Raw genomic sequence first — 27198 nt, forward strand, 5'->3', positions numbered from 1 at the left:
TAATGGAGTATGTTAATTTATAGGCTCCTACAGTATTTGTGTGCAGATAAATGTTAAAAATGCTAAAGACTAAAAATCATAGAGAGAATCGGCAATATCGTAGAATCACAATTTAAATCGAATCGCCATCCAAAAAATGGTAGAAGAATCGAATTGGGAGAAAAGCATATCGTCCCAGCCCTAGTGGTGACCTCTGACCTCTGACCTCCCTCAGGACGGCCTGCTGCTGGTGTCGGAGAAGCCTGAGACGGAGGAGGAGGTGAAGGAGAAGCTCTCGGCGCTGCGCTCCATGTGGGAGGAGCTAGAGTCCACCACCCAGACCAAGGCCCAGTGTCTGTTCGACGCCAACAAGGCCGAGCTCTTCACCCAGAGCTGCACCGAGCTGGACAAGTGGCTGGTCGGCCTGGAGGGACAGATTCAGTCTGACGACTACGGCAAGGACCTGACGTCTGTCAACATCCTGCTCAAGAAGCAGCAGGTAACAACTACACAACCTCTACACAACCTCTACTAGACCTGACCTCGGTCAACATCCTGCTGAAGAAGCAGCAGGTAACAACTACACAACCTCTACACAACCTCTACTACACAACCTCTACTAGACCTGACCTCGGTCAACATCCTGCTCAAGAAGCAGCAGGTATAAATAGCCACAACAGCGGAAATGCAATCTGCTCCCGTTCATCGCTCCTATAGCGATGAGGGGACAGACACGGCTACCGCAAAACAGGAGCAATTAAACCGAAAATCTCCAGAATCATTCTTTTAGACCTGAAACGATAGGAAACTGTAGCTAAAGGTTGAAATTGTCCTTTAAAGGCGCCACACACAGTGACCTTTGACACTTCTGAAGGTCGCACGGGTCTGAAACTCATCACAGTTGATGGGCCTTAGCTCCTGATGCACAAACTCGAATTTCAGCCTCCTAGCTCAAAGTGTTAGTGAATTATTCAAAAAAAGACACGACAAAGGCCTCACAGGCTTAAAGGTGTACAGAAATGGCCGTTTGTCCCGTTTGTCGCGCCGAGTTGTCACGAGCTGCAACACGAGTTTACCCGAGTAAGGAAAATGAATTTGATTGGTCGTTATCGAGCGGGCGGGATATTCAAAGTTTGGGGCGAGCCCGAGCTCCGTGTGTGTGTGCGTGTCTCAGGCGTTTGAATGACGGATTACGGATCCAATATCAGTGGCTAGTGACTCGTGTACAGGCTGACGTATAATCCGTGCGCCTGCATTATCCAATACGAAAAAAAAAAACTACACTAAAATACACACTTTCATCCCGGATTTACTCAAAAATAGAATTTTGCACAAAGTTTGGCCTACATCGTCTGATAGATGAGTTATTACACTAATTTTATGACCCAGAGTGGGCTCAAATTCAATTTTCTTTTCTGTACACCTTTAAAGGCGCCACACACAGTGACCTTTGACACTTCTGAAGGTCGCACGGGTCTGAAACTCTGCGCAGTTGATGGGCCTTAGCTCCTGATACACAAACTCGAATTTCAGTATCCTAGCTTAAAGTGTTCATTAAAGAAATTATAGTTTCCCGCCATTCTGTAAAACATGTTGTTTTGGCTGCCGTGCGGCGACCTTTGATCCCACGGAACCCAGTACAGTCCAGTACTTTGTGCAATGACAGTTTTGCATCTAACTTGAGTGCAAACAAGTTAAGTGCTCAGAAAATGCTTATACTGTATTAGAAGTAATTAGTATTAGTGCATCTTAATAGGTCTTAATGCATATGACACTAGGTGGAATACATATATATACTCATATTTATGAAAGACATATTTGATTTTTGCTAATAAAAAGCCAAATAAGTTGCACACTGGGGCTTTAAGACATGTAAACACCTGAACCTGAGCATTGCCCCTTACCCCCCTTGCCCCCCAGATGCTGGAGAAGCAGGTGGAGGTGCGTCAGAGAGAAGTGGTGGAGCTGCAGAGCCAGGTGAAAGCTCTGGGACCGGAGGTGAAGGACACGGACGAGGTGGACGGACGCAGACAGCTGGTGGAGAACAAGTTCCAGGAGCTGCTGGACCCGCTGCGCCGCCGCCGCAACTTCCTGGTGGCGTCGCGGGAAGTCCACCAGTTCAACCGCGACGTGGAGGACGAGATCGTAAGTCACTTAGACACTCTGACACTTACACCACCTTTCAAAAAGACCCTCAGACAGCGGCTAGTAGCAGCCAGACCTGCTCTCATACATGACTGTTGGTCCTTCTATTTTTCTATATGGACTCTTAAAGGGATAGTTCACCCAAAATTCAATTTCACTCATTATCTACGCAGCAGTATTTGTCCATATAATGGTTGTGAATGGATACCACTTTTCTTCATCCAAAAAGACACACCAAAAAACATCCAAATACCTCCATAGTGCTCGTCTGTAATGTCCCTCTTGAAGCCCCGACATGAGAAATTGTTCCGAAAAAATGTTTTTCCTGTGACCGGCGGAACAATTTTGCATTTCGGGGCTTCAATACAAGACGGACATTACAGACGAGCAGCATGGAGGTATCTGGATGTTTTTTGGTGTGTCTTTTTGTTACGAAGACAGTTGGTATCCATTTGCAACCGTCATATGGACATGCACTGCTACGCCGAGACCCCCTGTAACTCAGAGAAGCCACGGAGGACTCTGAAACTTCTCCCAGCCCTTAGTCCACATGAGGGGGAGGAGATCATGAGGGAAATTTGAATTTTGGGTGAACTATCCCTTTAATGTGAATTGGGACCTATTTTTTGTGTAAAACTGTGTTTTATCTATGTGTGTACTGGTATATTGATTGTATGTTATGACTTGCCTTAGGACAACGGATGTGAATTAGCATCTATGCTAACTATTTACATTGATGCTCTGGCTGACATGTTGATTAATGTGCAACGTCCTAATCAAATAAATAATTAAATAAAATAATTTGTGTGTGTGTGTGTTTTAGCTGTGGGTCCAGGAGAGGAGCGCCGTGGCAACGTCCACCGACCACGGACACAACCTGCAGACGGTGCAGCTGCTCATCAAGAAGAACCAGGTGAGAGGAACCGGTCTGGTCTGGTCTGTTATAGTTTTATAATGTTCATTAGTTTTTATTTCTATTTAGTTTTTATTTTAGATGAACTGACTAGTTTTTATTTAGTTTAGTTTTTATTTTAGAGGAACTGACTAGTTTTTATTTAGTTTAGTTTTTATTTTAGAGGAACTGGTAACAGAACGTTGCCTTCAGTCATACGTAGCCAACAGGAGGCTATGTGCCCGTTATGCAGCTGTCCCCGTGAATGTGCATGTGAGTCTGAAGGAGGGTGCACTAAAAAAATAAATCTCCCAGGATGGATGACCGCGTTGCCGATCGGCTTTAAGCCTTGTCATATTTATTTCCTATCAGTTAATGGTTATTAATCGGATAATGAACTTCTGTTATTAGTTAAATATTAAGAATGTGCATCGTTAACGGCGACGGGTGCGTCCTCTCCAGCATCTGATAAATGTTTTCCACTGACCAGATTCAAGGAGGCAGCGTGTCTATCTGTGCTCCATGTTGACCCACGGCTCATTGTTGCAACAGCGGAAGCCTGTTGAATCCAAAAAGGCGCTTATATTTTGCATTTGGTTCGGGAAAGGTTCGGTTTGCGTTCACACCGGACGGGAATCACACCAGGGTTCGTTTGGGACTCTGGTGCGGACCAAACAAGTGAACCGAGTCCCAGCTGCAGAGGTGGTCTCGGTCCACTGGTTTGATCCGCACCATGAGTCCGCTGGTTTGTATTCACACCTCCCCAAAAGGTCCGCACCAGAGGAAAAGTCAGTTTCAAGCGGACCAAACGAGCCTGGTGTGAATACGCCCGTAGTTGTAGTGAACTATAACCCTGGTTCTGGTCTTCAGACGCTGCAGAAGGAGATCCGGGGCCACCAGCCTCGTATCGACGACATCCTGGAGCGCAGCCGCAGCCTCCTGCAGGACGAGTCTCCTAACAGCGACGTGATTCGCCAGCGGCTGGACGACCTGCAGCGGCTGTGGAGCCAGCTGCTGGAGGAGGCGGAGCGTCGCCACGGGCGACTGGAGGAGGCGCACAAGGCCCAGCAGTACTACTTCGACGCCGCCGAGGCCGAGGCCTGGATGAGCGAGCAGGAGCTGTACATGATGTCAGAGGAGAAGGCCAAGGTGGGTCGCCATGACGATGAGGAGATGAGAAAAATATTTGTCTCATTTCTAGTCAAAACTAATCTCATTATACGTAAAATCACATAAAAAGCAGCTTGTTTTTAGACACTTTTTACTTCTTTCAAGCAGATTTTCACTTGGAATAAGTAGAAAAATCTGATAGTGGAGTGGAGTAGAAAGATTTTTCTACTTATTTCAAGTGAGAATTAGTTTGAAACAAGTGAAAATGATCTATAAACAAGTTCATTTTTAGGTGATGAGTCTCATTTTAAGTGGAAAGAAATTAGTTTTGACTAGAAATGAGACATTTTGACAAGAAATAAGACAAATATTCTTGGAAAGATTTTGAGTTTTTGCAGTGAAAAGCTAAGAACAATTAGTTATTCATTGAAATTTAGAGCCTATAGGCTATTTATCAATTGTGGTTCTTGGAAAAAATAATATCTTACTGTATGTATAAAGTCTCTTCTGCAGTGTCTCACAGATAAAACCACAGACCGCCTCAGAATTGGCCAATTTAAATGGAATCTTGTTCAACGCGTAATTTGACATAATTTGACTGAAATGCTGTTTTCATGTTGAACAGGACAAATCTGGATGGCATTTTTATAATCTTATATATTTATTTAACTGGAAACAGTTTAAAGCCCAGCATTAACATTTAATTGGTAGTTGAAATCCTTACAGTGCAGTGTTACGTTGCATCATGCAGTATTCGTTCTGAAGGTCTGGAGGGAAAGTCTTGTTTGTTTGTTACCTCAATAAATGTAATGTAATTTCTATTTAATTTGTGAACATTTTAGTCTTTAACATTAAAAAAAACGGTGTTTTTGGTTGGAAAATAAGAGGAAAAGGTAAAAAAAAAAAAAAACAGAATTCCCCAAAATTTAAACGGGAAAAAACAGACTTTGGCAAAAAGACTCAAAATCTTTCCATGAATTTGTCTTATTTCTTGTCAAAATGTCTCATTTCTAGTCAAAACTAATCTCTTTCCACTTAAAATAAGACTCATCACCTAAAAATCAACTTGTTTTTAGATCATTTTCACTTGTTTCAAACTAATTTTCACTTGAAATAAGTAGAAAAATCTGCCAGTGAAAGCAAGTTTTTTTGTGCTTGTAATAAGAAAGAAAAACTTGCTCCACTATCAGATTTTTCTACTTATTTCAAGTGGAAAATTTGCTTGAAAGAAGTAAAAAGTGTCTAAAAACAAGCTGCTTTTAATGTGATGAGTCTTATTTTAAGTAGAATGAGATTTGTTTTGACTAGAAATAAGACAAATATTCTTGGTAAGATTTTGAGTTTTTGCAGTGTAAAACAGTTTTAATAGAGTCCGATGATGATGATGATGATGATGATGATGATGATGATGATGATGATGGTGATGATGAAGAAGGTGATGAAGATGATGATGATGGTGTTAATGTGTCTAGGACGAGCTGAGCGCCGTGACGATGCTGAAGAAGCACCAGATCGTGGAGCAGTCGGTGGAGGACTACGCCGAGGCCGTGCACCTGCTGTCCAAGACCAGCAGGGGGCTGGTGGCCGACGGGCACCCCGAGAGGTAAAACCAAGGGGGCAACTCTCATTTATAGTCCTGTTAGGAAATCCTCTTAAAGGGATAGTTCACCCAAAATTGAAATTTCATAACTCATTATTATCTCCTCCCCCTCATGTGGACTAAGGGCTGGGAGAAGAGTCCTGCGTAGCACTGCATGTCCATATAACGGTTGAGAACGGAGCTCACTTTTCTTCATAACAAAAAGACACACCAAAAAACAAATATTAAAAAAAAAAAAAAAATTTAAAATTTAAAAAAATGTAAAAAAATTTTTTTTTAATTTAATTTAAAACTTTTTTTAAATACATTTAAAATTAAAAAGCAAAAAATTGAATTTAATTAAAATTTAAATACAATTTTTTTTTTAATTTAATTTAATTAAAAAAATTTAAAAATTGAATTTAATTAAAACATTTTTTTTAAATTTAAAGATACTTTATTAATCCTTTGCAGGAAATTACAATGTTACCAGCAGCAGATGACAACACAAGACCACACACACAAAAAAATATAAAAATATATACAAAATATTAGGGATGCACCGAAATGAAAATTCTTGGCCGAACCCGAAAACCGAAAAAGAGGAAACCAAGGCCGAAAACCGAAAACCCAAAGCCGAAACACCGAAATAAATGATTATGTCAATTATTAGAACCATAGCATTTATGGCTATGTTGTGTACTAACTAGGGCTGTCAAACGATTAAAATTTTGATCGCGATTAATCTCAAAATTTACTGAGTTAATCGTGATTAATCGCAATTAATCGCATCTTTTTCTTTTTTGCTTGAAATAACAGCAACATGAATGGAAAGCAGAAGAAACATCCAGATCTTGACGTTTCTCCTGCTTTCCATTCATGGTATTTAAAAACCAGCTGTTAGAGAGAGAGCAGCCTCGTTTGGTGATGAGAAGAACACGTTCTCTCGTGTAGGAAAACGAGGAGAAAGGTTTTCTGTAACATTATAAGACGGCGCCGCACCACCGGCTGAAAATGCACTTTTGGGTCATTTTCGGCCGAAAATTTTCGGTGGCTGAATTTTCGGTGCATCCCTACAAAATATAGACTTATTTAATTTTTTTCGGGATAATTTCTCATGTTGGGGCTTCAATACAAGAGGGACATTACAGACGAGCAGCATGGAGGTATCTGGATGTTTTTTGGTGTGTCTTTTTGGACGGAGAAAAGTGAGCTCCGTTCTCAACCGTCATATGGACATGCAGTGCTGCACGGACGGAAATTTGAATTCTGGGTGAACTATCCCTTTTAAAAAGTCAACTTCCATGTCTTGTTATGAAATGGTCTTAATTCATAAATGTGTCTGTGTGTGTGTGTTTAGCGAGCGCATCAGCATGCGTCAGTCCCAGGTGGACAAGCTGTACGCCGGCCTGAAGGACCTATCAGAGGAGCGACGGGGCAAACTGGACGAGAGGCTCCGCCTCTTCCAGCTGAACCGCGAGGTCGACGACCTGGAGCAGTGGATCGCCGAGCGGGAAGTGGTGGCCGGGTCGCACGAGCTGGGACAGGACTACGAGCACGTCACCGTACGTTATTGATTATTGATCATTTACACTCCCAGTATTAAAGGGATAGTTCAACATTTAGTCAAATTGGCCCATTGCCATAATCCCTATAGTCATAGCAGTAGGTTCGTTACCTTTAATTGTCGGTGCAAGCTGTTTTTAGAACGGTGGAGCAGAGCCGTGAGCTGCTCAGAGCTACGCTACAGAGGCTCATTATGGGATTTCTTGGTTTCCCTCATCAAACTCATCAAATACACAATCCAACAACTCCACAACACTCTGGTGGACAAGTTGTGAGCTGCACATTCACCACGCTATGAGATAATAACACAACGTTACCACACAGAGTTGTTTTAGAGGGAAATACAGAGACTGTTGATGAAAAACTGTCCCTGAAGGCAACGTGCATCAGTGGTTTTACATGAATTTCCCTCTAAAACGAGACGCCACTCAACTGCCGTTACGTCATCATGAAGATTAGCGGCTAATCATTAGCCTACTGTAAAAATGGCATACATAAAACATATTAAGCGGCAATATGTATTTAATCATCAAAGATGTTCAATCAAACCCACATAGTTTGAAACAACGTTCAAAACAAACACAGCCAGTATCACAACTTAGCATAATGTCCGCTAGCTTAATGCTAACGTATAATGTAAAATCTCATAGACGGGCTAACAAATTAGCATCCCTATCACCGTTCAGAAGCTGCTAAAAGTTTTAATAATTTTTCATGCGAGAAAGTCACTGTTAAATCCCCAGTCTGTGGTCAGTTTATCCAGATATCGCCTGTTAGGAGATCTGCTGGTTAAACTCTTTTTAGGAGATTATCTCATTGATGAAATCTAACAACTGTGGCAGTCACATTAGTTTGTTTGAATGAAAAGTGAAGCTTCAGGTGCGTATTGCTGGACAGAAGAGCAGCGCTGCCTCGGGCTACGTATTTACAGATATCACCACATTTACATAAATAAATCAACGATTTACAATGAACCGATCATTCTTCATTGAAATTTATTTTGTTAAGTTAATATTGTTACGGTGTGATAACCACTTGCACTTTTAAGAAGAAAACGGACGTTACTAGGCTACTACTAATATCTAGAGGAAAAAAACAAGAGTGTCGTAACTCTAAAATCAATAATGCCACATTAGTTTTTTATACAACTCCTTCTGTTCCGTCATCTTGCTCTTGAACGAGGCATATTATGGGAAATCCGTTGTACCCCTTTGTTTTAAGTGAGCTCCCAGATAATCTTGATTTCTAGGGCTATGTAGCCCTTCCTCTTAGCCCGAGCTCTGGACCAGAAGTAGAATTGGGACACCACGACCCCTCACATGAACTCGCAACATTAAGGGGAAGGGCTAAAGGGGGTGAATTGGGATTGGGCCAAAATGTAGTAAAATAAAATAAAATCTCCCGGTTAGATTGTTATTGTCAATCGTACTTTTAGGATTTGTTGCGGATACAAAGAAAAGGAAATGACATCATTGTTCAGGAGAGAGAGAGCTTTACAACGACACCTGACATGACACGGCTCAGACTAACTCCTGCACTGCAAAAACTCTACATCTTCCCAAGAATATTTGTCTTATTTCTTGTCAAAATGTCTCATTTCTAGTCAAAACTAATCTCTTTCCACTTAAAATAAGACTCATCACCTAAAAATTAACTTCTTTTCAGATCATTTTCACTTGTTTCAAGCAGATTTTCACTTGAAATAAGTAGAAAAATCTGCCAGTGAAAGCAAGTTTTTAGTGCTTGTTATAAGAAAGAAAAACTTGCTCCACTATCAGATTTTTCTACTTATTTCTAGTGAAAATCTGCTTGAAAGAAGTAAAAAGTGTCTAAAAACAAGCTGCTTTTTAATGTATAACTATGTATGTGTATGTATAAATATACTTATTTTAGTTATAATGAGATTTGTTTTGACTAGAAATGAGACATTTTGACTAGAAATAAGACAAATACTCTTGGTAAGATTTTGAGTTTTTGCAGTGTGGTGAGTTTATTAGGAGAAATCTACAGACAAATGTAAAAGTAAACTAAACTAAAATCTCCCGGTGTGTTTTCCTCCCTCAGATGCTGCAGGAGCGTTTCCGTGAGTTTGCCCGGGACACGGGGAACATCGGGCAGGAGCGGGTGGACGGCGTGAACCGGCTGGCGGACGAGCTGATCAACGCGGGCCACGGCGACGCGGCCACGGTGGCGGAGTGGAAGGACGGGCTGAACGAGGCCTGGGCCGACCTGCTGGAGCTCATCGACACGCGCACGCAGATCCTGGCCGCCTCCTTCGAGCTGCACAAGTTCTACCACGACGCCAAGGAGATCCTGCTGCGCATCGCCGACAAGCAGAAGAAGCTGCCCGACGACCTGGGCCGCGACCACAACACCGTGGAGACGCTGCAGAGGATGCACACCACCTTCGAGCACGACATCCAGGCGCTCGGCACGCAGGTCAGTCAATTCAATTCAATTCAATTCAAAAAACTTTATTGTCTGTCACAAGGACAGAAAATTGTCATCAGTTTGGGCTCAGTTAAACATAAACATACAGACACCAACATAAAAACTCACATTAAAAGATCTCACATAAGTCGCCGCCCGAACGCCAGACAGAAACATATGGAGGTACATTTAGTGTCTTTATTATTCAATCAAAAGAAACTAGTTGATTTAAACAAAAAAGATATTTTTAATCAAATAATAACTCACTTAAATCAGAGAAAAAAGGGTTCAAACGCAATGTTTTTGGTCTCAAATATTTTTTGTGTCTTTATTATTCAATCAAAAGAAATCTTGATTTAAACAAAAAATATATTTTCAATCAAAACAAACTTCACTTCAATAAAAAAAAAAGTGTTTGAATGCAAAAAAAATTTAATTGAATGATAAAGACAGAAATACCCCATATGGCCCAAAAAAGATTACTTTATCCAAAAAAAATGTTTTCAATCAAATAACTCGCTCCAATCAAAGAAAAAAGGGTTTGAATGCAAAAAATATTTGAGACCCAAAAGATTGCGTTTGAACCCTTTTTTCTTTGATTGAAAAGTTTTTTAGTTTTTTTTTGATTGAAGTGAGTTATTATTTGATTGAAAATGTGAAAGTGAAGTTTGTTGTGATTAAATGAAAATGTCTTTTTTGCTTTTACACTTAGTATTCAAAGTGATATAGAACTGAGTGGGATACTGAATGACAACCGGACCTACAACTACAAGTAACACAATAAACCAATAGACAATTAATTTACTGTAAACTTTACAGCTTTAAAAAGTGAATTTCCCTTTGGGGCCCCTGGTGGCCACGGGGCCCTCAGCTGGTCCTCAGTTGGTCTTGTGCCGGCTCTGGTTAGAGAATTAGAGTTAATTCATTAAATACATTTAAATGTAAATAAATAAAAGTGGTAAAAAAATTCTCAAAAAATTAGAGAAAAAGTGGTAAAAATGTCTCTCTATGTCTCTCTCTTTTTTTTAATTTGAGAAAAAGTCTAAACACGTCATCTGCTCTTTTATTTTTCAGTTTTAGGCTGAGACACTACAGGTGAATAGGGTAAAAAATACAGATATCAGCATGAAACTTGAAAACAAGTTTATCACTCACATTAATACAATTATTTTTTTTATTACGAGTTTTGTCAAATTCTATGTTTAAATATGTAAATGAATAAATAAATAATTTCTGTCCCTCACACTCTGTTTCAGTGAAGAAGTCTCAGAATCTTTTTCTGTAATAATTATTTGAGAAGGTTTTACACTGCAAAAACTCAAAATCTTACCAAGAATATTTGTCTTATTTCTAGTCAAAACTAATCTCATTCTACTTAAAATCAGACTCATCACATAAAAAGCAGCTTGTTTTTAGACACTTTTTACTTCTTTCAAGCAGATTTTCACTTGAAATAAGTAGAAAAATCTGATAGTGGAGCAAGTTTTTTTGTTTTTTTTTAGCACAAAAAACTTTTTCAACTTATTTCAATTGAAAATTAGTTTGAAACAAGTGAAAATGATCTAAAAACAAGTTCATTTTTAGGTGATGAGTCTTATTATAAGTGGAAAGAGATTAGTTTTGACTAGAAATGAGACAAATATTCTTGGAAAGATGTAGAGTTTTTGCAGTGTAGTTGAGCTGCGTGACCCTGAGGACGAGGTTGTGACCCTGTGACCTCTGACCCTGTGACCTCTGACCCCTGTGACAGGTGCGGCAGCTGCAGGACGACGCGGTGCGGCTGCAGTCGGCCTACGCGGGCGACAAGGCGGACGACATCCAGCGGAGGGAGAGCGAGGTGCTGGAGGCGTGGCGCTGCCTGCTGGAGGCCTGCGACGGCCGCCGGCTTCGCCTGCTCGACACCGGGGACAAGTTCCGCTTCTTCAGCCTGGTCAGAGACCTGATGCTGTGGATGGACGACGTCATCCGGCTCATCGAGGCCCAGGAGAACCCCCGGTACGGACCACATTATATTATACAGAACAATGAAAACAAAGGATTCATTGCATGATTTTTTTATACACTGCTCAAAAAAATAAAGGGAACGCTTAAACAACATCTTAGATCTCAATTAATGAAATGTTGCAGTTTAAAATCGTTATTCAATATATAGTAGAGTGTGTTGAGAACAAAATAACATAAAAATGATCATCAATGTAAATCAAAATTATCATCCCAGGTTGATTTCACACAGGTGTGATGATATACTTGGAGTTACAATGTGTTGTTTAAGTGTTCCCTTTATTTTTTGAGCAGTGTATAATGCACATCTATTTACTCAAATGTCACAAATTATTAGAATTTTTTTTTTACCGAGAAGTCTGGAAAAAGTCTGGGATTTGGACATTTCAAATGTGTAGGAACCCTGATAAAAGAATACACATTGACACTAGAACAATGTAGACCACATAGACAAATACAAAACAACATATAGTATACCCCGACAACAAAATAACAAGACAAGACAGCTCCAACCAGGTTTCCATAATATAATGAAATGAAACCCATCCACAAATTCTAGCTGCTGCGCAGCGATGGGTCGGGTCCGGGCTACTTTTGGGCAAATTTAGGCAAATTCTGAGCAACAAACAGGAGAATACGAAGACAAGACAGTTGATCTTATAATGTTCAATTTGCATCAGTTGAGGATTGAACCAACAACCTCGGGAACCATTTTTATTTATTTTATTTAGCCTTTTATTTAACCAGGTAAAAGACCCGTTGAGATCAAGATCTCATTTTCAAGGGTGACCTGGCCAAGAGGGCAGCGGCACACGTCGTCAACATTATAAAATACAAAATACATTACAATATAACATTATAATAAATAGGGCCATAATACAGTAGAGGTTAAAACTAAAGTGCAAGGAGCATCAAGGGGGTCATGGTGACATGGTTGGTCAGCTAAGGCACCGCTCAATTGATTTTTGTTGTCGGACCTTTAAGAAGTGACGAAAAACATTAAAAGATTCAAGTTCAGACAATTTCAGTTCAGCCTGGAGGTTGAACCAAAGACCGTTGTCTATCGCACTGAGCTAATTGACAAGTGGCATTCAACAGTGGCTTCACAAATTGAGTAAGCCATTCACTGTCGTGTAGGCAGATTTGAAACCACAGTGAAAAGAAAAATCAGTTTTTGAGGTAAAATAATGATATGTATTTGTCAAACATCTACTATGAGTCTAAGATGTTAGGAGCCTTCGCACATGGTCCAGTCCAAGCTATTTGGATTTTTAAACTTAGAGGCTTGCTGTGATGCCACCATTAGGACAATTGTCTTGTGTTTCGTGTTGAGGACATGTGACATTTTGATCTGTCATCATCATCATCGCCCTTGCTGGGTCTCGAACCCACAGCCTCTGACACCAAGAACCAGCTCCTAACTCGCTGTCCCTCCCTCACAGAGACGTGTCGTCGGTGGAGCTGCTGATGAACAACCACCAGGGCATCAAGGCCGAGATCGACGCCCGCAACGACAGCTTCACCACCTGCATCGAGCTGGGGAAGGCGCTGCTCGCCAGGAAGCACTACGCCTCCGAGGAGGTACACACTCACACAAAACACACACACTGCACACACTAGGGGTGGGGGAAAAGATCGATTTACATAAATATCGTGAATTCTTTTTTGACGATTTTTAAATCGATGTTTTTTTTCAAAAAACGATTTTTTGGGGGGGATTTTTTTTTGAATTTTTTAAAATATTGTGCAATGTGCATTAGTTTGCCTTTTCTACATCCAGAGAGTCCAGGTTGTGAAAAGGGTTTAAGTTCACTTTATAATGGAGTATGTTCATTTATAGGCTCCTACAGTATTTGTGTGCAGATAAATGTTAAAAATGCTAAAGACTAAAAATCATAGAGAGAATCGGTAATATCGTAGAATCACAATTTAAATTGAATCGTCATCCAAAAAATCATAGAAGAATCGAATCGGGAGAAAAGCGTATCGTCCCAGTCCTAGCACACACTGCACTGCACACCGCACACACCGCTCACTCTGCACACTGCACACACCTGTACCTGGGGGCGGGGCTAAGGACTACAGCTACTGTAGACTAGACCTCTGTAAAAGAGAGTAATGACACTCCATCGGTCCAATGGCAGCGCCTCCTGGTGGAGGAATATGGGTTTTGCAAAAGAACTGACATCTCTGCATTGTTGGTGAATGAGCAGTGTGGTGTTTTCAATAATTTAAGGACATTTATAGATCACCCACGTTAATAGCATCATTGAGGATCCTTTACAGATAAATATAATATTTAAAAAAATAAAATAAAAACAGTTGTCTACATTAACGTTTCAATCTACATTTTGTAATAAACAAATTCTAAGTATAATCTGATATGACCAAGACACCTAAAAACAAAAACACGGCCGTTTTCATCAATTTACCAGCCAGTGGGCAACACACATACATTGGAGTGAATGGGTTTTCTGGGCGCTTTTGCAACACCCATATCCTGCCACTAGGGGGCAAAACCCTTAAACCCTTAAACCCTTAAACCCTTAGACCCTTAAACCCTTAAACCCTTAAACCCTTAAACCCTTAAACCCTTACCACGGGAGTCAATGGAGGTGTCCTTACTCTCTTTTTATCGACTGTGATCTGTTGCTCCACTACTTTAATATTTAGATTTCTCTTCTTGAAGTTTTATAGTGAGTTCACTGCAAAAACTCAAATATCTTCCCAAGAATATTTATTTATCTTATTTCTAGTCCAAACAAATCTCATTCTACTTAAAATCAGACTCATCACATTAAAAAGCAGCTTATTTTTAGACACTTTTTACTTCTTTCAAGCAGATTTTCACTTGAAATAAGTAGAAAAATCTGATAGTGGAGCAAGTTTTTCTTTCTTATTACAAACACACAAAAAAAACTTGCTTTCACTGGCAGATTTTTCTACTTATTTCAAGTGAAAATTAGTTTGAAACAAGTGAAAATGATATTTTAAAGTTAATTTTTAGGTGATGAGTCTTATTTTAAGTGGAAAGAGATTAGCTAGTTTTGACTAGAAATGAGACATTTTGACAAGAAATGAGACAAATATTCTTGGATAGAGTTTTTGCAGTGTTGTTCTGCCCTCTAGTGGACGCAGGATGTAATAATAAACTGCTATAGGTCAATATAATGAGATAAAAATAAAACAAAAACATTAAATATTAGAATATTAGTTGAATATTTAACATAAGCAGGTGTTGCCATGGAGACGCTCTAACAGCTGTGTGTGTGTATGTGTGTGTGTGTGTGTGTGTGTGTGTGTGTGTCTCCACAGATCAAAGAGAAGCTGCTGCAGCTGACGGACAAGAGGAAAGAGATGATCGACAAGTGGGAGGATCGATGGGAGTGGCTACGACTCAGTGAGACACACACACACACACACACACACACACACACAACACACACAACACACACACACACACACACACACACACACGTTACCTATGTGGTGATGACGTCATCTCTCTGACTGTTCACAGGGAAACTCAGTGTGTTTCACATAGAGGCTGTGTTCGAAATCATCCACTCACTCACTCACTCCCTCTCCACTACATCATGTACACGATGTAGGGAACGACGGGAGGAGAATTCGGACACTAGACGGTAATTTTCTGGACGTGGTTGCGTCAGCTGATGCGCCAGGTGTTGCTGTGACGGAAGCAGACGCGCCGAGAATCATGTAAACAAACCGGACACATAAAAAATAAAATAAGAAAAACCGGACACTTGCGGGAACATTTTAGGATGTGATTCTGTGTGGTTGTGTTACTCGGACAATAAACTGTTGAAATATCGGAAGTTTGGTTTGGTAAACTACTGTTGTGTGTCCCGACCGTGAGCTGTAACGGCTCTGTGGCTATTAGCTTAGCTCGTTAGCTCGTATTTACTACATATTCTACTACAGTTTCTTTATTAGATTGATTTAATGCTGCCTGTTAATGTTGGGATGCTGCTGCCCAACTCCTGCTGCTCAGACGAGGCAAACGGAGCCAAGGCAAATACGTCTGAGGAGTTTTTTTGGTAAATTGCCTAAATAAATCCTAGCTAACATGCTAATTAGCTTCCTCTTCTTCTCTGGCAAAACACGACCGCATTGCATTGTGGGATACGGGAGTAGAAAGTAGTGTACATCGCTTGTTCACTCAATTTCGCGGTGCATTGTGGGTGTTTTGTCCTCCACTACATAGTGGATGAAATTAATCGCGGAGAATTCGAACAACACTACAAAATGGCGAACACACTATATAGTTAGTGAACTACATCCGTGATAGGGGGTGATTTACAACACAGCCACAGACTAAACATCTAACAGGAAGAACAAAAAATTTTAAAAGCTTTTAAAAGTTAAAATAAAACCCAGAATAGTACGAACTGAAACTTTAAAACACACATTTAACCCTCCTGTCGTCAAATTGACCCAATCTGTTCCCTTCCTCCATCCTTCCTTCTTCCCTTCCTTATTCCCTTCCTTCTTTCTTTCCTTCTTTCGTTCCCTTCGTCCTTACTTCTTCTTCCCTCCTCTTTTGATCCAATTGACCTGATCTGTTCCCTCCCTCCATCTGTCTTTCCTTCCCTTTTCCCTTCCTTCCTTCTTTCTTTCCTTCCTTCCCTTCGCCCTTCCTTCCTTCCTTCCTTCCTTCCTTGAACAAATCTGTTCCCTCCCTCCATCTTTCTTCCCTTCCTTCATTTCACAATCCTTTTTCCCTCCCTTCCTTCCTTCCTTACTTCTTCCTTCCTTTTTGTTGTTCAGATTTCTGTTTTGGAAATATATGCAAATTAGCGCATATTTCATCAGATATTACCTCATTTACATATTTAAACATAAAATTTGACAAAACTTGTAATACAAAAAATATTTGTCTTAATGTGAGTGATAAACTTGGGAAGTTTCATGGTGAAATCTGTTAGTTAAAATTTTTACCCTGTTCACCTGTAGTGTCTCAACCTTAAAGTGATGAGTGCTGATTGGCCGCTGCAGAGCTGAACTCAGGCTCCCTGACCAATCACTGAGTGTGTATCTCTGTGTGTGTGTGTGTTCCAGTCCTGGAGGTGCACCAGTTCTCCCGGGATGCGGGCGTGGCCGAGGCCTGGCTGCTGGGCCAGGAGCCCTACCTGTCCAGCAGGGAGATGGGCCAGAGCGTGGACGAGGTGGAGAAGCTCATCAAGCGCCACGAGGCCTTCGAGAAGTCTGCCGCCACCTGGGAGGAGAGGTTCTCCGCTCTGGAGAGGCTGACTACGGTGAGCAGCAGGGACCAAACAGCAATACACCAGCTCAATCAAGAAGTTTTGACTTTTTTATTTATTTATTTATTTTATTTTTAACATTTAAAGGGATAGTAGCATTTTTTTAAAGTGGGGTTGTATGATCTCCAAATAGCCCCTAAGTACTTTAATTGCAGTAGAAGACTCTCTGCACTCCTCCCGTTAGCAACGCCAGCCCATAATAGCCCTGCCCAGAGATTTACAACATACAGTGTTGTGAACAGACCCAAAGAAACGGCCTATTTTCACGGCCTAAAAGAGGTTTTACCTGAAAAAAAATACACAGTTCCATTGTTCGCTATAATATAATTTTTTCCAGCCCTTCAAAGTTCAGGAAAAACACAGTTTTTATTTGGACCTAACCAACTCACGTATCCCTCCGCCCAGGGTTAGCGCCCGCCGATCAGCAGTTGGTTAGGTCCAAATAAAAGTAGTAGTGTCAGAGGTCCATAAACAGTTCCCATATCCTCTGGAAGGCATCCCCCTTATTTTTTTTAGAGTGTATGTGCGTTGTTCCAGTCTTAAAGTTTCATTTAAGATTTGTTTAAACAGATTAAATGATGGGGGTCCTCTTCCTGTGTGTGGTGTCCAGTGTCTTGTCCAATTCCGTACCAAAGAGGTACCGTCCAGCGGGGTTTCTACAACCTTAACAGTTAGATCGTGTTCCGCTTTCCAGAAATGTTTTAATTCCTTGCATTCCCAAAAGACATGCATAACTGAACCTAGCTATACATGTTTTACAACCATGATCAATGAAGAAGTTTTGACGTTATTACCACACACAACCGGTATCGGTGCCGTATCGGTTCAGATGTGAAAGGTTCCCGTCCCTACTGAGAACCAGAGTTAAACTGTGTGTCTCTCTGTGTGTGTGTGTGTGTGTGTGTGTGTGTGTCTGTGTGTGTGTGTGTGTGTGTGTGTGTCTGTGTGTCTGTGTGTGTGTGTGTGTAGCTGGAGCTGCTGGAGGTGCGGCGGCAGCAGGAGGAGGAGGAGAGGAGGAGGAGGCCTCCGACTCCAGAGCCTCTGACTCAGCAGGAAGAGGAGGAAGTGGAGGGGGAGGAGCTACAGCAGCAGAGGTGAGGGGGAGGGGGAGGGGCCATCAGATCAGTGACATCATCTCAGGGTCATCAATAATAATACATATTAATATATGTGTGTGTGTGTGTGTGTTACAGAGCTGTCAACCAGAACGGACTGCCCTCAGACCAGGACTCGCCCCGGGTCAGTACCCTCTCTCTCTCTGGCATCGTCTAACTGGCCTGTTTGATGAGTCACTGAAATTGACCACTCACACCGTAGTGTGACGCACTTCCGGTTACGAAGTTACGGGTTGTTTACTTCCGGCGATCATCGTTACCATAGCGCTGCTGTATTTAGATTAGCTACATCTAACCAATCAATCAATCAATCAATCAATTTGTTTATTTCGGGCATGTCAATTTAAATCATCATCATCACACTTCATCATCAAATAATACAATACATGGCCGAAAGGGAAAAGCGGGAGAAGCAAAAGCTGATCTAGTCCCGCCCCCATTACCCACAGAATAAGAATATTTGTCATACATACATATCTTTTTGCTTTTTTCTTCTTTTCTTATTATTATATATATATATATACATACATACATATATATATATATATATATATACATACATACACACACACTACATTTTGATGTAACATTCTTTTACTTATGACATTTTGACATTTTGACAATTATGACATTTTGACAATTATGACATTTTGACAATAACACTTTACACCTAACTCTCTCATTCTACATTCATAGTTATGTCTGTACATGTTGTTACTAGTATAGTCGGTTCAGTTTGTATTTTGATAGTGGTCGAAGCATTTGTGATCATTATTGATCGCATTTTGCTGTTAGCCGCTAGCGAAAAGTCATGGAGAATTAAGACATGAGGAGCAAAGAGAGGCTGAAAGAAGTCCTTCTAAACTCTGTAGAGCTGGTTGCCCTCTTCATAAACATTACAGTGTTTTTATTGCCGCTAACGGCTAGTTAGACGCTAGCCGAGCAGCTAGTTAGTTATATTAAAAAGTTATTTAAAAATGATAATTATTATCTAAAAAATAAAAATAAAAACACCGTAATGTTTATGAAGAGGGCAACCAACTCTACGGAGTTTAGAAGGTCTTCTTTCAGCCTCTCTTTGCTCCTCATGTCTTAATTCTCTGTGACTTTTCGCTAGCCGAGCGGCTAACGGCAAAATGAGATTAATGATTAATGATCACAAATGCTTCGACCACTATCAAAATACAAACGGAACCGACTATACTAGTAACAATATGTACAAACATGAATGAAGAATTAAAGTGTTGTTTGTAATTTTATTTAGCCTCTAATCTTCATATAGTATGCTAAGTTAGCCGAGCGGCTAACGGCAAAATGCGATCAATGATTAAATGATAAAAAAATGCTTCGACTAATAAAAAATACAAACTGAACCGACTATAGTAGTAACAACATGTAAAAACATAACTATGAATGTAGAATGAGAGAGTTAGGTGTAAAGTGTTAGATGTAGCTAATCTAAATACAGCAGCGCTATGGTAGCGATGATCGCCGGAAGTAAACAACCCGTAACTTCGTAACCCGAAGTGCGTCACACTACATTGTGCAAGTGGTCAATACAACACTTCACTGCTGCTGCACGTTACAGCTGCACAGCTCTAGTAGAACCTCAGTAGAACCTCAGTTCTCAATCTACCGATTGATTGATCCATTGATTGTTGCTTTATGAGTCGTGACTCTGCGGTAGCTCCGCCCCCCCGGCTAACGGCCTCTCCTGTGATTGGTCGGTTCAGGACGGCGTGGACGGCGTGGAGCTGGTGAACGGCGTGGCGGAGCGCAGCTCCAAGGAGCCCAGCCCCACCCCCTCCCCCACCTCGGGCCGCCGCAGCAAGAGCAGCCAGTCGGCCACGCTGCCCCCCAGAGGCCCGGAGGCCTCGTCGCAGCTGGAGGGGCTGCTGCACCGCAAGCACGAGTGGGAGGGGCCCAGCAAGAAGGCCTCCAACAGGTGAGTCTGGCCACACCCACCGCCCACCAACAGGCCACACCCCCCACAGCTCACACCTGACTCCTCCACCTCAGCAGTACACCAAGAAAAAACATTCGAACACCAGTAGAACAATACTAGAAAATTTCCTCCGGGAAATTTTGAATGGGCCACGGGGCTACTGCCGGTTTTGCCATCTCTGTCAACATGGGAATCAAACCCACGATCTTAAGGTCAAGACAGAGCTGATCAGACAGACACATGATCATCTTTCTATAAAGAAGTTAACGAGCTCTGGCCTGAGAATCACAGAGGTTACCACGGCAACTTGAGGTGGTTACCACGGCAACTCGAGGTGGTTACCACGGCGATAGGGGCCCCCGCAGGCTGAGACAGACAGAAACGTGGAGAAAAAGAGCCATTTTCTGCCTCTGCACCGGTCTCACATTTAGGCTTTACTGTGACAAAACGGTAACTCCTATCAGAACAAAACACAGATCAACGTTGCTCTAAGGACTTACTGAAAAATTTGGTACGATTTGGTGTTTCTACAGTAAATATTTTGGAGACGCTGGCAGTTTTAAAACATCGGTCCGTTCTGCTTCTCTCAGAAAATATTTGTATTGGAGTCAATGAGGAGCAGAGACAGACGTGGCCGCACTCAGAGGCTGATTCTGTAAATCCTGTAAGTCTCTCTGATATTTTGAGCACATGGTGAGAGACAGAACAAGTTTGTCTACAAATTAGGAAAAAATCATGTGTGTAGAGTGTAAATTGTGGCCGGGCCAAGTGTGGAAAGAGAAACAATCTGGAGTTTTTCTGGCATCTCTCCCACTCTAACCGATGATGTCACCCACTCTGACACGAACATTCCGTGCAATACACACCCATTATAAACTCATAATTTCTCCAAAAATGATCATGGTCATTGATCAGGGATTGATCAAAAACTATATGACCTATCAAAACGTGGAGTAATACGACAATACACAAGACTTGTGTCTACTGTTTAAAGTTTAAATGGAGTCTCTAGGTGAAAGTATGCCTGAGCAGTAGACAACAGTAGGCAGTATGAAAAGTCAGATGATTTGTACGTTTTTTGACCTTCTCCCATTCATTCTCTATGAGAAATTTTGACCTCAGTAGAAGCTCTGACCCCGCCCCCCTCTCTGTGATTGGCCGGTCAGTAGAAGCTCTGACCCTGCCCCCTTCTCTGTGATTGGCCGGGCAGTAGAAGCTCTAACCCCGCCCCCTCTCTGTGATTGGTTGCAGGTCGTGGCACAACGTGTACTGCGTGATCAACCAGCAGGAGATGGGCTTCTACAAGGACAGCAAGGCGGCGGCGCAGGGCGTGGCCTATCACAACCAGGTGCCCATCGGCCTGCGGGACGCCAGCTGTGACGTGGCCTCGGACTACAAGAAGAAGAAGCACGTCTTCAAGCTCAGGTGAGACGGACGGGAGGCGGGTCACATGACCGCACTGCAAAAATTCAAAATCTTACCAAGATTATTTGTCTTATTTCTAGTCAAAATGTCGTTTCTGGTCAAAATAAATCTCATTCTACTTAAAATAAGACTCATCACATTTTAAAAAGTAGCTTGTTTTTAGACACTTTTTACTTTTTTCAAGCAAATTTTCCACTTTAAATAAGTAGAAAAATCTGATAGTGGATCAAGTTTTTCTTTCTTATTACAAACACAAAAACCCTGCTTTCACTGGCAGATTTTTCTACTTATTTCAAGTGAATATTAGTTTGAAACCAGTGAAAATTATCTAAAAACAAGTACATTTTTAGGTGATGAGTCTTATTTTAAGTGGAAAGAGTTTAGTTTTGACTAGAAATGAGACATTTTGACAAGAAATAAGACAAATATTCTTGGAAAGATTTAGAGTTTTTGCAGTGAGGGACACGTTCTGGTTCTGGCGCCACAGACCGGTCACATGACACCTGTCTCTCTCTCTGTCTCTGTGTTGCAGACTGACTGACGGGAACGAGTACCTGTTCCAAGCCAAAGACGAGGTGAGTTCTAGTCTCTATTAAAGGGACATTGTGTAACTTCTCCTGTTATCTATTCATGAAAATCGATTATTTGGTTCAGAAGTCTGTTTTTCATTAAAGGGATAGTTCACCCAAAATTCAAATTTCACTCATTATTATCTCCTCCCCCTCATGTGGACTAAGGGCTGGGAGAAGTTTCAGAGTCCTCCGTGGCTTCTCTAAAGTTACAGGGGGTCTCGGCGTAGCAGTGCATGTCCATATAATGGTTGCAAATGGACACCAATTAAGACATGAGGAGCAAAGAGAGGCTTAAAAAAGTCCTTCTAAACTCTGTAGAGCTGGTTGCCCTCTTCATAAACATTACGGTGTTTTTATTTTTATTTTTGAAATAATAATTATCATTTTTTTAATACCTTTTTAATATAACTAACTAGCCGCCCGGCTAGCGGCTAACTAGCCGTTAGCGTAATGAGCCGTTAGCGGCTAGTTTGCGGCTCAGCTTTTATTTAAAAAAAAAAAAAAAAACACCGTAATGTTTATGAAGAGGGCAACCAGCTCTACAGAGTTTAGAAGGTCTTTAAGCTTCTCTTTGCTCCTCATGTCTTAGTTCTCCGTGACTTTTCGCTAGCCGAGCGGCTAACGGCAAAATGCGATCAATAATGATCACAAATGCATCGACCACTATAAAAATGCAAACGGAACCAACTATACTAGTAACAACATGTAGAAACATAAATGAATGTAGAATGAGAGAGTTAGGTGTAAAGTGTTAGATGTAGCTAATCTAAATACAGCAGCGCTATGGTAACGATGGCCGCCAGAAGTAAACAACCCGTAACTTCGTAACCCGGAAGTACGTCACACTACATTGTGAGAGTGGTCAATTTCTACACAATGTCCCTTTAACATGAACCAGTTAATGACCCAGTAGAACTCGGCTCTCATTGGTCGAGCTGTCCAGGGGGCGGGGCCTGTGGTTGTGTTCTGACTCTGTGTCGCCCCCTGCAGGAGGAGATGAGCACCTGGATTCAGGCCATCCTGAACGCCGGCGGCAGCGACCGCTCCGACGGCAGCACCCGGGGCAGCAACCCCGGAACGCCGGCGTCCGGCCGCGCCCAGACGCTGCCGGCCGCCGTCACCCTGACGACGGAGTCGAGTCCTGGGAAGAGAGAGAAGGACAAAGAGAAGGACAAAGAGAAACGGTTCAGTCTGTTCAGCAAGAAGAAGCAGTAGAAGACGAGACGGACTCGGGTGAAACTGGACCGGGACTCGGTCTGGACCAGAACCAGGACCGGACCGGACCTGGTTCTGGTCCAGACTGAGTCGGTTTGTTGTTGTTGACCAAACACCTGTGTATTCTAATTGACCTCTGGCTAAGCCCCGCCCCCAAACACGATGAGCCAATCACAGTGCGCATAGCTAGCCCATACACTGGGACATTCTCTGCTTCCACGTCCATTGAAATGCATTGCAGTTAGTCAGTTTTCATTCGTTTTTATATGTTTTTTCTTGACATTTTAAGTTTAAAATGGTCAAACGGTGTTCATGGGGTACATGCAGCTCTGACACTAGGTATCCTGAGAGGCTGGGGGCCACGGGGGGGGATTTTTTTTTTTACCTTTTCCCCAAAGCCACATCTCAACCCAGAGAAGTGTCTGCTCTGGATAAAGTTATGCAGTAGACCACAACACCAACTAAACCTGGATAAACTTAACAAGGATGTCTACATCTGTTCTAAGTTAAGTCAACAACGTATTTGAGGCAACATATTGTCAGAGATGTTTAGATGTTAGCCAGTATCACAACTAAGCATAAAGCCCATTAACGTTAGCTTAATGCTAACGTATAATGTAAAACTCCATAGACAGGCTAACAGAAATTAGCCCGTCGCTATCGGCGTTTCGCGGCCATAGCAACTGTCACTGAATGTTGACTGTTTGTCCGAGTGAGTGGAGGGGGCGGGGCTTAGCCAGAGGTCAATTAGAGTCCCTGTGGTGACATCACCGCTGATGTCACCTCTGAGCAGCCAATCAGAGCTCTCTGTCCCAGTTTCACCAGAGCGTCACGTCGGCGTCCGTCTCTCACCGATTTTTTTTTGTTTTTTTTCTTCTGTTAGCGTTTTTTGTTTTTCCTTTTGTGTGTGGTCGTCATGACAACATGACATCATCACGGCGTCGCAGCGTTTCAGACGTTGTGACGTAACTAACGGCCGTCGCTGCTGCTGTGATGTCACCGAGGCCCCCGTTGATGACATCATCAGGGACCACGCCGCCCCCATTCCTCAGTTGTTTTTTCTGTTCAGAGTGTTTTATTTTGAAAATCGTCGTGTTATATTTGGTTATTTTTGGTTATTTTTCTACTTCCTGTCCGACCAGGCGACCAACCTCGCCTGCGTTCTTCCTCTGCCATTCAGAAATTGGACCAACAGTGCATTTTATTTTTATTATTATTATTATTTAGCCTTTTTTTTCTGTCTTGTCTCTTCGTGTCTGTCTGCAGCCGTTTCCTGTCCGTCTGTCTTAATAATAAATAAAACAGCCAATCACGTTTGAGGAGGCGGTGATGTCACGTGCATGCTTTTGCCAGCTCAGAGAAAAACTCACCTGAACTAAAACGACCTTCGTTTCCGACCTTCTTTCTCTCTTTCTTTCTTCCGTTCTTTTTTTTTTCTTTTTTTTTTTTCTTCCCGTTCCGTTCTGGGTCCTCGTACGCATGCGTCGGCGTCAAGAAGAAGTCCAGCGGCGTCTTGATTGATTGATTGTGTCTGATTGATAAATACATAAATAAGTTTATTGGTCACATGCAAAGCTAAAACCGAGGTTAAACTTTGGTGAACGTGCGTCGTCTCTCCGTGCTGCGTTCAGGGACCCACCGGCTCTTTGATACTCGTGTTGCTCTGTCACTGTAAACAGTATCTATAGTATGAACATGTATGGAAGTTACCGCCATCTTTACTGCACAATCAGAACTGCATCTATAGGAATGAAGAAGACGAAGAAGATGAAGAAGCTGTCGCCGGCTGAATATTTAAACCGAAGTTAAACATAAAACATAAAGCTTTTCTCATGTATGAACCTGCACCTGTAGACTTTAAGCTCTCTCTCTCTCTCTCTCTCTCTCTCTGTCAAATATGTGCGATGTCATTAAAGCTTTTAAACTTTACTCACTCAGCTGTTCGTCTCCTCCTCATTTCACTCTCTGACCACAGTGATGTGACAAACAGGAAGTACGGAGGCCCAGCGGGGACAAACAACACTGTCCAATCATCTGTCTATTCATTTGATTTGATTTAGAGTTGGTTGCTACGGTGACCCTGAGATGCAAAACACAACGGCAAATCAGAAAACTACAACGGAGTATTAGAGCCACAAAAATCACAAACTTCGAGAATAAAGTCGTAAATTTACGACTTTATTCTTTTAATGTTATGACTTTATTCTCGTAAATTTACAACTTTATTCTCATAAATTTATGGCTTTATTCTCGTAATGTTATGACTTTTTTTCTCGTAGGAAATGTACGACTTTTTCCCCTAAATTTATGACTTTATTCTCGTAATGTTATGACTTTTTTTTCTCGTGGAAATGTACGACTTACCACTTTATTCTCGTAATGTTATGACTTTTTTTCTCGTAGGAAACGTACGACTTACGACTTTATTCTCGTAATGTTATGACTTTTTTCTCGTAGGAAACGTACGACTTACGACTTTATTCTCGTAATGTTATGACTTTTTTTCTCGTAGGAAACATACGACTTACAACTTTATTCTCGTAATGTTATGACTTTTTTCTCGTGGGAAATGTACGACTTTATTCTTGTAAATTTACGACTTTATTCTTGTAAATTTATGACTTTATTCTCGTAAATTTATGACTTTATTCTCGTAATGTTATGACTTTTTTCATAGGAAATGTACGACTTATGACTTTATTCTCGTAATGTTATGACTTTTTTCTCGTAGGAAATGTACGACTTTATTCTCGTAAATTTACGACTTTATTCTTGTGAATTTATGACTTTATTCTCGTAATGTTATGAAGTGCGGCGGCATCTGATTGGTGGTGAACGTGCGTGCGTGGTCCCCGTGCTGCGTTCAGGGACCCCCCGGCTCTTTGATACTCGTGTTGCTCTGTCACTGTAAACAGTATCTATAGTATGAACATGTATGGAAGTTACCGCCATCTTTACTGCACAATCAGAACTGCATCTATAGGAATGAAGAAGAAGATGAAGAAGCTGTCGCCGGCTGAATATTTAAACCGAAGTTAAACATAAAACATAAAGCTTTTCTCATGTATGAACCTGCACCTGTAGACTTTAAGCTCTCTCTCTCTCTCTCTCTCTCTGTCAAATATGTGCGATGTCATTAAAGCTTTTAAACTTTACTCACTCAGCTGTTCGTCTCCTCCTCATTTCACTCTCTGACCTCTGACCTCTGAGTCTGTTCACTGGAGTAAAGGGACGTGACAAACATCATCTAGTTGGTTTCTACAACTCAGAAAACTACGACTGAGTAGTAGGGCCACATTGACAAATAAAAAAATCACAAACTTTGAGAATAAAGTCGTAAATGTACAACTTTATTCTCGTAATGTTATGACTTTTTTTCTCGTAGGAAATGTACGACTTTATTCTCGTAAATTTACGACTTTATTCTCGTAGGAAATGTACGACTTATGACTTTATTCTCGTAAATTTACGAATTCATTCTCGTAATGTTATGACTTTTTTCTCGTAGGAAATTTACGACTTACGAATTCATTCTCGTAATGTTGTGACTTTTTTTCGTAGGAAATGTACGACTTTTGTCTCATAATGTTATGACTTTTTTCTCGTAGGAAATGTACGACTTACGGCTTTATTCTCGTAATGTTATGACTTTTTTCTCGTAGGAAATGTACGACTTACGACTTCATTCTTGTAATGTTATGACTTTTTTCTCGTAGGAAATTTACGACTTTATTACCCTAAATTTTTTACTTTATTCTCGTAATGTTATGATTTTTTCTCGTAGGAAATGTACGACTTACGAATTCATTCTTGTAATGTTATGACTTTTTTTCTCGTAGGAAATGTACGACTTTATTCTCGTAAATGTACGACTTTATTCTCGTAATGTTATGACTTTTTTCTCGTAGGAAACTTACGACTTTATTCTGGTAAATTTAC

The 27198-nt window shown here is 41.3% G+C and overlaps 1 protein-coding gene across 2 annotated transcripts in view; it reads left to right on the forward strand.

The window, feature by feature from the left end:
• LOC146992621 (spectrin beta chain, non-erythrocytic 1-like) overlaps positions 1-25193 on the forward strand; it is an 81962-nt gene extending 56769 nt beyond the window's left edge. For both annotated transcript variants that reach the window (XM_085787710.1, XM_085787720.1), the window contains 17 exons: positions 215-478; positions 1900-2124; positions 2948-3037; positions 3887-4165; positions 5599-5729; positions 7066-7270; positions 9336-9710; positions 11452-11696; positions 13145-13283; positions 15018-15102; positions 16785-16981; positions 17957-18081; positions 18181-18226; positions 19836-20047; positions 21299-21472; positions 22005-22047; positions 23035-25193. In XM_085787710.1, coding sequence (XP_085643836.1) covers positions 215-478; positions 1900-2124; positions 2948-3037; positions 3887-4165; positions 5599-5729; positions 7066-7270; positions 9336-9710; positions 11452-11696; positions 13145-13283; positions 15018-15102; positions 16785-16981; positions 17957-18081; positions 18181-18226; positions 19836-20047; positions 21299-21472; positions 22005-22047; positions 23035-23259 — 3060 coding nt within the window. In that variant the 3' untranslated portion in view covers positions 23260-25193. The remainder of the gene's footprint in view (positions 1-214; positions 479-1899; positions 2125-2947; positions 3038-3886; positions 4166-5598; positions 5730-7065; positions 7271-9335; positions 9711-11451; positions 11697-13144; positions 13284-15017; positions 15103-16784; positions 16982-17956; positions 18082-18180; positions 18227-19835; positions 20048-21298; positions 21473-22004; positions 22048-23034) is intronic.
• The last annotated feature ends 2005 nt before the right edge of the window (positions 25194-27198 follow it).

Source organism: Trachurus japonicus, chromosome 1 (genome assembly GCF_045865225.1).
Source record: "Trachurus japonicus isolate A0001 chromosome 1, Traja_1.0".
Taxonomy (NCBI): domain Eukaryota; kingdom Metazoa; phylum Chordata; class Actinopteri; order Carangiformes; family Carangidae; genus Trachurus; species Trachurus japonicus.